The 17,146-nt window shown below is 43.4% G+C and overlaps 1 protein-coding gene and 1 long non-coding RNA gene across 2 annotated transcripts in view; one reads left to right on the top strand and one right to left on the bottom strand.

Moving 5' to 3' along the window:
* The window catches only part of LOC143365405 (uncharacterized), a 55,966-nt gene that overhangs the window by 3,960 nt on the left and 34,860 nt on the right, over positions 1–17,146 (top strand). The window contains exon 2 of the long non-coding RNA XR_013084540.1: positions 7,183–7,365. This is a non-coding gene — a long non-coding RNA (uncharacterized LOC143365405). The remainder of the gene's footprint in view (positions 1–7,182; positions 7,366–17,146) is intronic.
* Positions 1–17,146, bottom strand: part of LOC143365400 (uncharacterized) — a 49,409-nt gene that overhangs the window by 6,698 nt on the left and 25,565 nt on the right. The window contains exons 2-6 of the mRNA XM_076805530.1: positions 5,567–5,747; positions 5,420–5,443; positions 4,332–4,447; positions 4,023–4,260; positions 420–3,392 (exon numbers count right to left, since the gene is read on the bottom strand). Coding sequence (XP_076661645.1) covers positions 420–3,392; positions 4,023–4,260; positions 4,332–4,447; positions 5,420–5,443; positions 5,567–5,747 — 3,532 coding nt within the window. The remainder of the gene's footprint in view (positions 1–419; positions 3,393–4,022; positions 4,261–4,331; positions 4,448–5,419; positions 5,444–5,566; positions 5,748–17,146) is intronic.

The raw sequence follows: 17,146 nt of genomic DNA, 5'->3' as shown, positions 1-17,146 counted from the left end.
CGTCTTTTCCATTCTTGTGTTCCGATTTTGTGCGACTTTTATGGATATTGGTATGGCAGCCAACGTCATTTGGTGTTAAGCTTTAATTAACCTCTTGAGCACTGTACGCCACTATAGTGGCTTCCGTGGAAAGCATCAGTTTGAACGGTAACGCCACTATAGTGGCTCTTGTGCCTTCCGCGGCCAGACATGCCGTCCCTGGGAGACAGAGTTGCGGCCAGGCGCGCCGTGTTTAAGAGGTTAAACAAAGTTATTCTAAATGCTTCGACATTTAAATTTATTCCAATTTCGTTCTAAATTTTAAGAAAATGTATCCTAAGTGTTTTGACAGTGAAGTATCAGCAAACGTTGGCGGATTTGACCTGCGAACAGCTGATCTGCAAAAAACACCAATTATACCAATAAAAGTGAGTAATTACCAGTTTCCTTGCTCTTCTCGGTGGTGGAGATCATCTTGTCCGTTCGGTCGTCCATCTTGTTCAGGATCTTCGTGAGTATCTCGACGCCGTCGCGAGTCATCGTGAACCCTGCGCTCGAGTTCATCAGGGTCTGGTTTCCGGTGGCGATGTCAGCGATTTCCCTCAGCTTGTCAAAATCCAACGGTTTCGCGTCGGGTTTCGAGTCCGATTTCGTATTCAGAGTATGAACCATGCTGGCGGCGGGTCTCGAGTTGTTCTTGCTGCTCTTGGCCGGTTTGTCGTCGGTACCGATGTCGGCGAGCTGCTTGAGCTTCTCTAAGAGATAACTGCTTTCCTCCATCGTCGAGATCTTTCTGTCGGACGTTTGGACATTCGAGGACGTCGAAGGAGTCTTCATCACCTTGCTCGACTCTTGACTCGCCTCCGATTCCTCCCTGAAGGATCGATTCTCTTCTTGACCGTCCACAACGAAGTCCTCGGGTATGGAAAACTGCGGCGTCGAAGTCTCCTCTTCATGGTACTCGGACCTTATCACCGGGAGCGAAGTCGAGTTCGTGACCAGCAGCTTCAGCACGACGGGATCGTCACTCAGGTTCGATGACACCTTGGTGCTGATGGACGTCACGACCTCTACTATTTGCTCGATCCTCGCGCGTCCTCCGTGCGGATCATCATTGTTGCTCGACGAATGACGCTTGGTCGTGTTCCTGTCGTAGCTCTGCACACCGAACAGCTGCTCCAGAAGAATAGCGTCCTCCGAGGAACTCCGGTTCGACGTCTTCTCCCTGTCCAACTTCGGTCTAGGTCTCACGGGTCTACCGATACCGGTGTTGCTCTTGGCTGGTGCCAGGGTGACCAAGTTTTCGACCACGTAGGCCTTCAGAGTGTCATTGTAGACCTTCTTCCGAGTGTCCATCGAACTGGAAGACTTGGTGAACGTTCCGTTGGAAAGCCACAGCGACCCGTCATCCGTGCCAGGGAAAGGATTGTCTTCCGAGGCGCTGGAGTCCACGGTTTCGCCAGGAGTGTGCTTCAGGGTGTCGATCTCGATGAACGTGGAGTTCCTCGATATGCTGGGAGTCAGCCTGCCAGGTGGTGTTTTAACGTCTTCGGTCTTCAGGATCAGCTTGTCTATTTTGTTGTACGCTGGCTGGATCAGTTCCGAGTAGACCTCGGTGGTCCCCAGCCTCAGGAACTTGTCCTGGTCTATCACGCCTTGAGTCTCTTTCGGACTCTCACCTTCGGACAACTCAAGCTTCGCGTTCTTCTTGTGCTCGTTGATCATGGGGCCGGAAGTTTCGACTTCAACGACCTCCTTCGTTGCTGTTCCAGCATCCCCAGTCGCGTCGATCATCGAATCGTTCAGCCTGACATTCTCGTCGCTCACTATACTATCCGTGACAGCGTTTATCTCCTGCTTGTCGTCACCGTTTCCACCGAAGCTAACCACAGATGTGATCTTGTCGACAGGTATCGTGTGCCTGAAGGGCTTCAAGGTCCCAGAATTCTCGATCAGACTGGGTCTCAGACCGGCGCCATTCAGGTCCGGTGTTTTGTAGCTGGTGTACACAGGTTCCTGGCCGTTCTTGTCCACCTTTCTGTCCTGCAACGCGTCATTCGGCTGCGCGACAGCTTGGATGTCAGAGTACCTATTCCTCGGCTCTAATTCGACGTCCGTGTCAGGCACTGGTTCCGCTATCCCTATCCTGGACTCCGAGGTGGTCGATTCTACGGGATGGAGCGGCCGTTGCCACGTTGGACTGCTGGTAGCAAACGTCGACAACACGCTCGCGTTTTGGTCTATCCTTTTCCTATTGTCCTTCGACGATCCAGCATTCGCAGCTGCGCCATCCAGACCGCTCGCATCCTCGACCCTAGCTTCGCTCGGGGTGTATCCAGGGACTCTCCAGCCAGTTTCGTTCTCGTTCGTGGATCGATACGGTTTCGTGAACGAGGATTCAATTTTCTCAGCCTGGGGGGATGTCCGCAGCTTCAGGTTGTACGTCTCGGACGGAAGTTGTCCCGACACCTCGATCTCAGGCTTGTCTTCGGGCTCGATCACCGACGGCGCGGTGAATATCTGCCCGTTCTCCATCAAGCCGGGAATCTTGTTCTTGAATTTCCCGTTGACGCGAAAATTCACCATCTCCTGGGGCACGATCCTGTCACGGGGGAAGTCGGTGTCCCCAGGGTCGAAGCCGCTCAGACCGGGAATGTTCATGTAAGAGTTGAGCGCTTCCGGTGTCGTTCTGATCGAGGAGGACTCCGGTGGCCCGGTTTCGACCTTGATGGCCGCGCCCGGGGTGACTTCCCCGGTGTTCGTGTTGCTGTAATTCACCTTGTAATTGGTCTTGATCAGGCTGTCGGGTAGCAGTTTCAATTCGGGGTTCACATAGCCGGGAATGATCGGCTTCCACGGGGACGTCTCGAAATCTGGCTTCCGGAAGTCCTTGAAGAGATCCTCGGCGCGTGTCGTGGACGTCGCGGACGTCGTGGACGTCGTGGACGCCGGCACGATCCTCTTGGCCGGCTCTTCGACCGTGTCATTCAATCTCTCCGCTTGAGTGGTGTGATTCAGCTTCCCTTTGATCCTCAACAGCGTCGACTGCGCGTTGATGTGACTCACTTCGGCGGTTACCGTGGTGGACGGCTTCGTCGTGGTTTGTTCCTGAGGTAACGGTCCTTTGGTACCATTTCGGACGTTCAACTGCGTCCTCACAACTTCCCGAGTGGCGTTCGCCTTCTTCGACGACGTGACGTTCACTTTTGAGGCTTTGTACGTCCCCTGAATCGTCGGTATGTTGCTGAAGTCGATTTCAGGCTCGCTCGACTCCGGCTTGCTCGGTTTTGCTTTCAGCTTGGGACTCGTGATCAGCGAACTGTTTCTGCCCGGCCGCAGCAGACCGTTCTTCGTGATCATCGTGTTCCTTTGTTGCGCCTGCTTTTGATTGCCCGACATGTCTGGACTAATTCCTGAAGTAGACGAAATTTACCTCTGTCAACCACTTTCAGCGTTTTACGGACAAATTTTGGACTAATCTTCGGTTTCGTGAATGCAGATTTTACGAAAATTGACATTGTATGTTACCTGATACGGTGCGTTCTCTTTTTACACGGCACGTTTTTACATGAACAATTTTTATATGGGTCTTGTTTGGTTATCCGTGACTTTTCACGTTTTATTGACTTTTATGCAGTTTTTAAGCACATGTTATTCACCTTTGCGCGCCTTTTAGCACGTTTTTTATCGTCTAGAAAAAGAACCAGATTTTTACCGTGTAAAAGGAGAAGCAGGCGTGTTCTATTTACGTTCTGAGCAAAATAATAAATTTTGCTGAAGGCAATTATTATCATTCTCGCGATGCCACAATTTTTTGCTACTCTCTATAGACTTCCTGTTCTTTAGAACGTGTCTAAGAGATCCGTAAAAACACGGTACAGATTTCTTTGCCTATTATCCCGATTTATTAGAAAAACGGACGTATCAATTTGAGTAGGCTCGATCGAACGTCGCGTCGCGAAGTGTAAAATATGACACGAAGAGTAGCAATCTCGACGTCATTATCTCGTCAGAACGAGACGTAGCTTCTAACGGATACGTACTTTTTACCGAGATCGTGGTGAGGTCCAGTTCCATGTCTTTGAACAAGGAGGACATCGAGTACGTCTCCTTCGCGATAATGTCCTCGATCGTATCCTCGACGTTCGTGATCGATCGCGGTATCTTCCTCTTGTCCAGGTAGATCCTGAAGAACACTTTCAGCACGCCGTTCTCGAACTTGTCGATGATCGTTTTCTGATAAGCGCCGCCTAGCACGCTTCTTCGAAACAACAAGTCGAACTAGAAAACGATAAAGTTCACATTATTTCGTCTGTTAAACAGTTTCGTGCATGAACAATCCCGACACTCACTATATTTTTATATTTTCGCTCTTTCTCTCGGAACACCATACTCGTGTTCAGCTTCAACATGGGGTTGTACTTTTCACCCTTGGCCACCCTGAGGGTGCACGAGAACCCGACGATCGCTGAAATCAGTTTTTCTTGGTTTCGTTAACGCTCGAAAAATGTATGAGAATATCGTGGATTTTTAAGCGAAATCAAAATTCTTAGCGTTAATTGCAGGACACAGGAACCACGGAGAAGTTAATTTCTCTCTTTTGTAGTTTCATTAAGTTGTCAGCATTTAATCTTTCTCCTAATCTTTAAAAGTCTACAATTTTAGTCATTATGCATTTATGACAAAAAAGAATAGGTGTAATTTAAAACAGTATAAAGATTAAAAGGATTGAAGAATATCTTGAAACTATTAAAGATTATTCCTACTTGGTTCCTGGTTCTTACAAATAACACAGACAATTTATACTTTGCATAGAAATCCGCAGTCTAGTGATCGAACAATGTACAGGATTTCTAGGAAATAACTATGACTCTTTCTCTAGTAATTCACGAATATTAACAATCGTCTCTTCTTCGTCCTTCCAGTGTAATTTCTCCAATGGCGTCGTCAAATTCACACGACGATCAAAAATCAGTGTGTTATAAAGGGAAACAATTCTTTAACTCTTTCATCGAAAATAAAAGTATAGACTAAGGTGTCATAAAATTACTATAAAATTGCTTGCATTATTCGCAAGCGATGAGCAAAGTGCTCATCAAGGCGAGAGAGGATTACAGTGATTTCTCTATATATGTCGTCAAGTCCTGGATGGTAAATGTCGCCGAATTATCCCCACTACCGCTAGGTATACCCCGTGAGGTGCCGCGAAGCTCGAGAGGCTTCGGACGCCGAGGAGTGTAAACATAACTCGGGTATGTCTCCTACATAGACGATACACGACGTTGGCAAGGCCCGAGTTGTTGACATACATCAAGGATTCTTATCAATCGATAAGAAGAGCCTGTTAATGTTTTTTTCCAACCGGAAAAATATCGTTGCGCGTACAGCGCCGGCGGAATTATTAAGATGGATTTAACGATCCCGGAGGATGTCCGCTTACCATTTTTCGAGTCCGTCCGAAGGGCTGAAACAAAGGTTCATTATGCGAATGCGAATTGTCTGCGTTGTTTGCGGTTTGTTCGATAGAATTTAACGGCGCACGGTTAACGGCCGATGCGACCAACCGCGTTATAAAGTAGCTACGAACCTCCCATCCATAACGCGAGACCGGCGATCGCGAAGACAGCGATTAATACTAGCATAGCGGAGATAATTAACATTGCGCTGCCCACTTTCCACGTGGTGCTGCTGTTGCTGCCTCTTTGTTTCTTCGTCTGCTGCGGCGAGACCCTCGACCACGTTGACCGCGGTGGCAAGTAATAATCGTTCTGCAATCAGACGCAAAAAGATACGGTATGAGATCGATTTATGAGAATTCTTGCCGGATAGTAAAGCCGGTGCCCGTACATACTAACTACGCCAATTAGTACAATTTAGTAGCCCGACGTTACCATCATTGATTTATCATCTTTATCTTCGAACATGTTAAATCTGGAATAAACGCTCTGGATTACTTTATCGAGCGAAAAAATTCAATCACAAAATGAAAATAGCGAACTCTCCTCGCGCATGTACACGTCGAACAAAATTACTATCCTCTTGTACGTGCTTCGGCAGTATACTAAAAATTACTATGCTCTTAGATAGTCTATTTTATGTGCAATTTGTTTTAATGCTTGTGTATTACGCTTCCTTTACAACTTTAGACTCGATTATCAATAACAATAGTATTATCATATTTGTTTACTAAATGAAAGATATTTTAGTAACTCAGTCTACGGTGATAATTTACTAGAGAACTCTTTTTAATTAGTATATTTTATTTGCTAGTTGTTTCACTATAGCAATTTATATTCTAGTATGGGGATAATTCCAGTGTTGGGCAAAATTAAATAAAGTAGTTATTTAAATAGAATTTTATTTGTTATTTGGGAGTTCAAATGAGGAATTTATTATTCTTTATTTACTAGATAAATAAAATTTTGTGCAACTTAATTCTCAACAGAATCAGAATCGCAATACTCGTTCGACGAGTATAACGCGAACTATTTTAATATTCCAATTTGCTTTGGCAGTTTATGGGCGAACAGACGTTGAAATTAGATCTTTGTCGAATAAAGTATTTATTTTACGATTTTCTACTGCTCCAGACCGGGCCATAAAACAGTGTACTATAATCTGCAAGCGCCCTCGATCTAATGATTATTTGCGGCTAACAGTAAATTCGTCTAATCAATCGCGCTAGGAATGTTTGTTTTCTCGTGTCTCGTTTCCGTGTGGTGTTCGGCCCTGCCTTGGATTCACTGACCAACATAACCGGCGTCGCTTGACGATTCAATAATCCGAACGCGCAATAAATTTAGTCAGCCGTACAGTAATACCGATAACGGTACCGTTGCCGGGACCGAATGCTCGAAACGGAGAACGAAAAAAAAAAGATACACGGCGAAACAGAAACGGCAGAGGATTTTCGAAGCGAGACAGGTGTGGACCGTACAGAAAACCCGTATCATTTCGATCAGCGGTACAAACGAGCACGGGCGATCGATATGGAAATAAAATCTGTTACGTCCCCACGGCGGCTTGGCGGCTGTCTATCGGCAATTCAACTCTCCGCCATTACCATATTTGCCATGGTTCTCCATTGCGAATCGTATCGATTTGATGCATCGCGCGGCTAACATTCTGTTTCGTGTTTTCGAGGCCGCTAGACAGCGGTTTCTTCAGCCCGGACAGGCACATTACGTTGAATTTTTGTTACAGCACTGTCGCCCCGAGCTGTTTGATCGATGATCTTCGCCTTTTTTAGCGGAACCATATGGGAATTGAAATTTTCTACAGTTAGGGGAAACGTGACGTTGCCGGTTTCTTTGCCTCTCGCAAACTGCGCGCGCTGAAGAAGCCTGAATCGCGACAAGTCGAATTTCGATCGCTCGATGGAAAAACGTAAGAGCTTTGATTCCGAAAAGTTTTCTGTATTCGTTTGCATTTATTTTTGCAACAAATACACGAAAGTCTGCGAGCTTGACTTGCTGAAGAGAATAAAATCTATATTTCAGAGGAAGTTCTTCAAGTGTTCTTTTTTTAAAATATTAAAAAAAAATCATACATGTCTTTCGGATCGTTTCTTTGCATTAAAAATTAACAATCTTAAGTATCAAATAAACTTATTCAACACAAGTCTTCTTCAAACTCTGACGTACGATTTCAACGTCTCCTTTGAGTGTCGCCTAATGTTGGACACGTTCAGAATATATTAGTTCCGTTACAAACTTTATCATTACTGTATGAACAAATTATACGTACAGTTTCTTTAACAGTAACATGGAATACTTTAGTTACGAATAATTTTCAAAGCTCGTTTTATTGCTTTTATGTTCTTCATTTTGTGGACCTTGTTAGTTCTACTGGATTCTTTGCTGTTGTTAATATTTCTCCGTATTTTTTTTTTCGTCATGCTTCATAATGAAATTCCAGTGTCCGGCCAGAATAATAATGCGCATGTGTACGGCGTGCCGAATGCTACAATGATATTAACGCATCATTTAGGAGAAGGATAATTATCTCTGCATGCCGAAAATAATAACGGGAGGATGAAAGAACGATCCGAAGGTCGCTGTAAGTTCGATGAGTCTTGATATGTCATCCGCAGTTCTATGAACACGTCGATACATCATTCGGAACGAAAGAAGCTCGGCGACCTTCGAACCGCAAAAGGTACACGACTATTGTATGAAAAAAATGGTCCAACGGTCAATATATCTTCCAAAGGTATAATCTCCGTCATTGTCGCCTATAGTTCTCCAGAAATAATGATCTATCACTCGGTTGAACGCAGTGTCGATGCCTTTGAGATCTCGGAACAAAAGCAACATGGCGGAGTCATTAATTATATCGGATTTTTCTTTTCCCGGTGGCTTCGAGAGAATACGAAAATGAAATAGTGCATTCGTTAGGGTGTACCGTTAAATTCGTGACAATAAATGGAATTTAATCTGATTGGGGATCGCTAGAGAGGAAGTTTCGATAATTAAACATTTTCCAATGCGGCATGTTGAACGCAATTTAATTCACCTGCGTCGCGTAGTCGGTCGGAAGTCGACTACTTGATTAACGGTGAAAAATCATTTTATGCTGGAGTATTACGCTGCGTCGCCAGATGAGGGGAGGGAGCACGAGTCGAGGGGGGAAGACTTACCCCCTCCCTGCCAGTGCCGGAGTATGCACGACAGAGACGGAACGCGTCACGTGACCCGGCCGCGGGGTATAGCGCAGTGGAAAGGGAAATTAGAGTGGGGGAACGAGTCTCGGTCTGGCGACACTGGTAATACGGCCGATCGAGGCTTCATGGTCATGTAATCGGAAGTCGTTGTGTACAAGGAGGTCGTTGACATTGAAAAAGTGGGAACCGAATCATCGAGGTGTACACTGTGACGCAACCCGAATACCATTCACGTTCCGGGTACCATTTGGCAATACCTTTATTACCGTTTCAAACCGCGCACGATTTACGACGTTTCGTTTGTACAATGTGCGTGCGAGGCATTACCTTTTATAATAGATACTCGAACAATGTCGAAGAATCGCAAAATGGTACTTAGAGGTTGACCTGTTACAGGTGTGAAACGTACCAATTTTTAAATTAAAGTGTGTAGACAATATTAACCCCTTCCCGTATTTTAACGAGTCTGGCTCGTGATGAAGATTTTGGCACAAACGTAAACATCACGAGTCACAGATATCACAGGTATTTACATTTTTGCGCGTTGACCCCTACCGCTTGGGCCCGGATTTTTCCGTAATAATAGATAGGAATTTAAAAACTGGTAATACATGCTTCTATACTACTTTAGAAACAAGAAATTATACAGGGTAATACAAAAATGGCATAAATGTCTAGACAGAGGTTTATCGGAAGAAATAATTGTGAGTACACGGACTGTTCTCCAAGGTTCCCATTTTGAAGGATAAGATCCTCAAATGTATAGTTATGAATTATTCCTGATGAAAATGAATGTACATCCACAGTCAGCTTTTGAAGTGGAGTGAAGTGGTGGGACCATAAACGTCGAGTTCAAATAGAAGACTTTAAAAGAATTTCTATTTCGGACCCTCATGGTGCAGCAGAACTTTTTTGTCACTTTTTGCAGAAGATTTATCCTATTTCTCCATTTGCTGTTGTACACGGGCACCGCTCGAAATCGTAACGCAGTCTCGTATAATATGATAAACGATCTATTTACGAGACAAAGAGCTAGCAGGAAACAAGTGGTTCGAATCACTTGGAGGTCTGCGATTTCGTAAAGGTCCATTCATTACAGCGTCTCTTGATTTATTACCGGCCATGTTTTCTCATTAGCATCGTTGAACAAGGAAGAAATGAGAAAAATTAAACCACGAGGAAACTGTATTCAGAGCTGAGGGCATCGGTTTATTTATCTTGAGCGGTATACCCTTTGAATTATTTAATTTGTTTCTTTTTTAACTTAAATTTTAACTTAAATTCTCCTGATCACTTATTAATTTTTACATGCACAAAACCTACAGTCTACTTATACAGGGTGTTCCAAAAATGTTGTACTTCCTTGAAAAGGGCGATACCCAAGGTCATTTGAAGTAACTTTTTCCTTCACCTTGTTATGGAGCTATCAACGAAAAACAAGGACCAATCAGAGTGCTGCTGTAGCAGAGTGATCCGGCTCTGCGGCAGGTCCCGCTGAGCATAGCGTTGCTATTGGCCGAGCCAGAATCCGTCCACCTTAGCAACGCTCTGATTGGTCCTTGTTTTTCGTTAATAATTCCTTAACAAGACCTCGGAGAATATTTTCGTAAAGGAAAAAGTTACTTCGAATTTCCTCAGGAATGGCCCCTTTCAAGGAATTCCAAAATTTTTGGACAGGTTTTTTGACTATTTGATAAGATATATTAAGAAAACATTTTTCTACACAGTTTTCTTCGGTTGTTTAAAAGATATGGGGGAGGGGGGGGGATTAAAGTATTTTGAAATTGTGTTTACGCTTCCATCGCTTTCGTAGTTTACAAATTTACGTGCGCCATAAACGAGCATAGATCTGGAGCCCGGCCATTTACAATTTAAAATAGCGACGCGTAAAAACTATTTAAAGCGAGGATCTCCGTTAGCAACGGATCCGTGGAGAATTGTCGTTAACGAGACGGTTCGGCGCCTTTAAAACTTTATTCGCACAAAAGCTTTGAACGCTTTCTCTAGAGACTGCAATGCCGCAGGTTTATTATTATGCCCATTCGCATAGGGCGCGTCTAAAGGAGCTCGAATTTTACGACCGAATAATAAACGAACGTAGACGCCGCGGCAACGATTCTACGTAAAAGCAAACGGCAAGAGGAGCCGAAATTGCATGTTTTAGTTATCCGCGGATAATACACGGAGTATTGTCATTTGATTTTCAACTTTGAAGTTAATTTTCCCGATTACTGATCACTAGACTGCGGATTTTATGCATTTATGACAAAAATGAGTAGGTGTAGTTTAGTAACAACATTAGAAGAATTTAAAGGTACTGTTATATTATTTTCAATCTATTCAACATAATAAAAAAAAAAAAATAAAATTTTTATTTCAACCCAATTTGTTGCAATTCAGATGGAAAGCTTTTATTTTGCATAAAGATCTTCAGTCTACTGATTACTGACCTTATTTTTAACTTGTATTGAAATTATCAAAAGGAGAAATAAATTTTCATCGAATTTCTGTTCCCTACAGTTGGCTCTGAAATTTCTCATTCTGCACGAACATTGGCCTATCGCATTTGGCATAACAGCGTCCCACAAATTAGCTTAAAAAATAAATTTCTGACAGAGTAAAAATTGGCATAGAACGTTCAGGGTTCGACGCGTCGCAATTACAGTGATCTCGTTCGCGATTCCGCGTCATTATTTGTTTCTATGTCATTGTCGTCGAGCATCGAACGAATTCAGCCTCGAGAAGGGATCAAGCCGTCGATCAGCGATGCTGATTTATGCGATTCTCGTTGACAATGAGTCAGCCCGATTCGGTCAGCATGCACCAGATGATAGTGATCTGCATTCGGGTCAGCCCCTTGATAACCGACACGACGATTCCCTGTCTCATCTGCATAGAACCGCGGAGGGTACGGTTTAGCCTAATCGTCCGATATGTTAATGATTCCTTAGAAGTTTTAGCAGTCGCACGAAATTGCCATCTGACAACGTTCCCTCGCGCGCCGCATTAACGCCCAGCGATAAAAGCCCGTCCGTTGGTTCCCAGAAGGGAATTTTCGTCGAAGGACGCCGCACCGTGTGTGCTTACGCCTTCGTCGATGTTTACTAACATCGTTAGAAGACGCTAGACTATGTCAACTTCTCGGGATTATCTCACGAAAGCCGCGTTTCTCCGAACGTCTCGCGGTTTTTTTATTTCTGTTGTTGCAGCTTTTACATGAAAATCGTTTGGACAACAGTGTTCATCAGACCTGGGCAAAATTTCGAGAAGAAATATTTAAAATACTATTTTAAATAGTATAATTTAATGTGGTTCAAATAAAATACTCCTTTAGATAGAACGAATAAATTTCGGAAAATAAAATATTTTAATGTTGTATTTCAAATATGTATTTCAAATATTTCCTTACAATGAAAATAAGTTGAGCAAAGAGTTCATATTATAAATTATATTTTTTAACATAAGAAACTATAATAGTTAGCAAAGTATTATTTGTAGCTTGACCCCTTCCCGTGCTATTTACCTCGACGAAATCCGGGCCCAAGCGGTAGGGGTCAACACGCGGTAAACAGACCAGAATGATGCTCGAAAACAGTTGAAATACTAGCCGAAATATAAATACCTGCGGGACAGACTCGTGATGTTTATGTTTGGCAGATTTTCAGACCACAAGTCCTACTCGTGATGTTTACGTTTCTGCCAAAATCTTCATCGCGAGCCACACTCGTTAAAATACGGGAAGGGGTTAATTACGAATATTTGCATGTAACATGTTGATAAATTATACGCAACAAAATATCAGAAAAGTATAAGTTACTATCAACTATTTGAAATACTATTTTACACAGTTCTACAAAATAAGTCTCACTGTTTTCAATATTTTCCAAATAAAATACTATTTTTAAATAGTATTTGAAAAACTTTCTCTTATAAATGAAATAATTTATTTGCATATAGGTATTATTTATTTGCATTTATTATAGGTGTGCTTTAAAAATAAAATAAACTATTTACTATTTTCTATTTCAAATACTCTTTTGCCCAGCACTGTTGTTCATTGGTTCAAACTTTTTAGTATAACGTCAATTTGATATAAAGTTTTCAATATAACATCACACGAAGAATTCTTTAGGTACTTCATTGAATATAATAGTATCAGATGTGCAAGTAGTAAATAGAAGTTAGTTCCACCGTCTATGTCCCACTTATTAAAATTATTAAACCAAGAGAGAACTTTTTATTTGGCTATTGTCTTTTGCAATCGTGCAGGTTATATTTATTCTCCATAAAAATCTCCAATCGACCTGCACAAAAATGAGATTTTTATAGACGAACGAATAGAATCGAAACATGAGCAAAATTAAATTCTTATCGCCAACAGTTTCAGCGAACGAAAAATAAAATGAAATACTTATTAAATGTGAGTGTTTTATTAAAAATTATTTATATAGTTAAAGGTGCATAAATATTTTCGATTCATGTACAAAAATGATGAATTTATCGAAGGAATCACAAAATCACAAAGGAATCGGAAATGGCAGTAACGGGGGAGGGGACGGGGGCGTGTGAATGTAGTGATCATTCGAGCGGTGTGCAAGCGTTAATTAGTTGCACAAGTATGATTTATTAGTCACCATTTAGAGAGCGAGAGGGGGGGGTTGACATTTTCCATTAAATGGCTCCCTTCTATCGGATGCACTGGGCCGATCCGTAGATCGTTACAACGACAAAAGAGCCGTCCGACTATGCAATTTCCGTCGAAGGACGAGGGTTTGCCGGCGGCTCGGCCAAGACGTAGAGCCCGCCGTTAGAATCCCCATTATCGTCGACAGTATCGACAGTCGTTTCGCGTAACCCTGAAAAGGCCTCTGCCAGGAGAAACCTGAATGTTTGCCTTATTATAAGACATACGGGGCCGTCTTCGGGAACTTTTGCACCTTCCGCGATGCCTTCCCGACGCCAGAATCGGGGATCGGACGTCTGTTCCATAGTACTTGCTGGCATTCCTCTTTCAACATTTTCAACCATAAGAAGGCTTGAATCCGAATTCCCATTTATATGGGATTTACATCGAAAATGAACTTACAATTACAGTCAGGGACCGAATGAAGCGACGCCTTTTAACAACTAATAATATTTTGAAAATTGGACCAAAAGACCTGAGTTTTTTTTCTTGAGACGTTAGAAGCAGAAGGATACTAAGTAATCTGTAAAAATTTCTTTTTTTAAATTGTTATTGCTCAGAATTTCGAAGAAAAGAGTGAAGGTCACGATTTGTGTCTACAGTGAATTCTCCTTAAGAGTCAGTGCCAACCTTACAATTTGGAGTCAGTGGAACTACCCACACCGCCGCGGCGAGGGGCCGAAGACATTTTCTCAGTCTTTTTGTCACTATCGGTTAGTAGTGATAGGCTTTTATGACTTGTAGACGGATGTGACTCTTAGGTTTCCCGCGTGCCCTGTGTATTTCAAATGCGACGCTCGGCGACAAACTCAGCTTTCGTCTAAGAGTCAGTCACCAGTACGGCGCAACTGACTCGTAACGAGAATTGACTGTATTCGACTCTGACTTAGCAATGAATTTACAATTTCAACGATTGCAAAATCAGAACACTAAAATGTATCACTTCGGTACAAAAAATCGTCTGAACAATTTACAATAAACGTAACTGCTTCCTAGAGCTCAATAGAAATTACGAGATGATACCTTCACCTTATCAGTAGATTTATAATTCCAATAATTTTACTATCAGAAAACTAGAACGGGCGATTGTCGTTCATCTGGTATAAGGTCGAAAAATCTGCAGGAACTCGAGAAAATCGTATGAAACAGAGTGGCCATGGCAGTGCACCATGTGCTATGGAATTCCACGGGTTCCTGCGTTACCAGAACAATGTTTAGAGCTCGCTCGCGAATATTCCGTCGAGAACGAGAGTTCCTAGCGATCGGTCTGTAACAAGTTTGCAAAAAAAAAAGTAAAGCTGCTGGCTCGCGGATTCCTTTGCTCGGCGCGGCGCGCGGTGCGCTCGTGTTTAGCGTTTCAGATCAGCGCGCGCATTAATGGAATCACCGTCGGTTTTTGCTCGGCGTCTTGTTACATTTCTCGAAATATGCGGCGCGCGCCGCAAAAACAATTAGCTGCGTGCACTTAAGCCGCGTTACCGAAGCATATCCAACTATATGGATCAGAAACCGTGGTAACAGCTACGCGGGATCCTCGCGGAGGCCATTAGCTCCGTCATCGTCTTCGTCTTCGGCGCGAGAAAGAGAGAGGGGCTGAGAGCATCGTTGCAACTAAACACTGTTGTGCAGGTATAATAAATCCGGAAGCGAGGACGCGCCATTTCTTTTCGGATTATCGGTAACGACGACGGTTTCGGGAGAAAAGAAGCGGGTTCTCGTTTAACGCGTCACTTGCGACGGATCGCAACGTGTCAGCGGATCGGCGTTCTTTCACGCTTCGGGTAACCCGTGGATTTCCGGAATTAATTTTAATGCTGCCTCCTCTTGGTATCGCGCGAGCGCCGACCGATCGCACGAGATGATTAATGACGCCCGAGGCGCTCGGGCTCGCTGGACCGAATCGGGAATCGGGTACACAGCTTGCGATTCAGAAAATGTTGCTTCGGGTTCCGTTCGACGACGCTCGTTATCACGCTCTTTATTATTGAGTTGTTTAACCGCGCGTTGTATCTGGAAATTTGTTAAACGAAGAAAAATGGTTAATCACTAGAACGTCTCGGATACGTCGTTCTCGTGACGTTGTACACGTCGAAATATTGTTTAATTAATGAAAACTAGAAATTTTAAATGTATTACAGGCGATGCTGTCTTAACCCTTTCGAATTCTAGAGATCTTAATAAATTTCGGTTTATATGGATATGTCACGAAGAAAATGAATTTCTATACCTAGTCAAAAATCACTGTCGGTCATATGTGACTGACGTGGCAGTTAACGTGTCAATATTACCGACAAATAATAATCTTTAACTAACTCCCGATTGCTTGGGCCACAATAAACAAGAAGGTCGGTCACGCGTCGAGCCGTTTACCTGTTTAGTATACTCGCGATACACGCGGTATGTATATCGCGAGTCACGAACTTGACTTGTGTTGTTTACGTTTGGTCGGAACGAGGTACCACGAGCCAGGTTCGTGCTTATTGTTTTTGGCCCAAACTTACGAGTCTCGTTGTAGGACAAGGAGTTAATTAATCTTTATTATATAATAATAATAATCTGTCTTTAATCTGAATCTTTTCTTTTACGGCTTTCCCAGCAAAACTGTATGATCTTTTTGTCCTGCTTTCCACTCACTATTTCTTCTTCTACACTAAAACCTCTGTCGGTTTACAACGTTTAAACGCAGAAATTTGGAAAATCGACGTAGACATTGAAAAGAGGAATAAAGAAGAAAATGCGATCCGTGCGAGGATAGATTTAGCCGATTTGAACGTGTAAAAAGCGATCGCAGGGAAACCGAGATGCAGTGAACGAAAGGGAGAACAGGAAAATTACAGAGTGGCTCGAGAAGCTACAGAAGAAAAGAGAGGTAAAGAAGGACCAGAGATAATTGTAGGAATGAGTGCAATCGGTAGGAGAGTTAGAAAAACAAAAGGAGTGCTTGTGAGGGACAGGGAAAGAGGGAGAGAGTGACCGAGTCGAATGCTTGAATGAGATTGTTTTGTAGATTTAGGTTTTTGTAAACCAACTTCTACGTATGCATCTTCGCAAACGTTTTTCTCTGCGGTGGAATGTTTTCTACCTTTCAAATGTTGAGACTGTTGCACGACACGTAACATATTCGATCAATTAATTTATCCCAAACTATTGTCCTTCAGAGGGCCGGTGTGGTCATTACAATGACCAGGAAAAAACTTGGGAATTTTGCTGGCTGTATTGTTCATAAGGAAAATTCAAGTTTCCAATGAAAAATGCCAACCCCCTAAAGGTTAAACGGCTCGTGTAACCTCGAGTTTAAAAAATGACCAAAATGTGCCATCATTTTGTGCGGGACTGTATGTCAAGGTCATCAGCCTCGCCCGAAGCAAACAATTGCCCAAATAAGTTCTAACCGCTGTAGCTGCGAAATAGATCACAAGGCAAGAAGTTGAACGTTGAATCGATCTATGTTCAGAGATCGAGCTAAGATCGGTAACCCGCATCACAGGCCGGGAGAAGATCGTGTGCGCGCTTATGTACACGCGGTTTCTAAGGAGTCTCATTAAGCGAGACAAGGACGAGAGGGTACCGGTGGCGGCCTTGAGAGATCTTTGCACTCTGGTCTCGTGGTCGCATCTTCGCCTCGCGTTTTCTTCGTGCCGCCCCTTCGAAGGCCGCGAAACGGCTCCGCCCAGGTCACGATCCACGCACCTGCGTGCGGATCGCACCTGTGTACCAGACGCAGCATACGCACTTATGTTAGGCATACTATCTGGCCACGGTGCCGCGTTCAACCTTCTTCCTTCAATCTTTCTTCCGTGACCATCGACGTCACGGCTTTG

The sequence above is a fragment of the Halictus rubicundus genome, chromosome 2, assembly GCF_050948215.1.
Source record: "Halictus rubicundus isolate RS-2024b chromosome 2, iyHalRubi1_principal, whole genome shotgun sequence".
NCBI classification, from domain to species: domain Eukaryota; kingdom Metazoa; phylum Arthropoda; class Insecta; order Hymenoptera; family Halictidae; genus Halictus; species Halictus rubicundus.
This window is presented reverse-complemented; position numbering and strand designations above follow the sequence as displayed.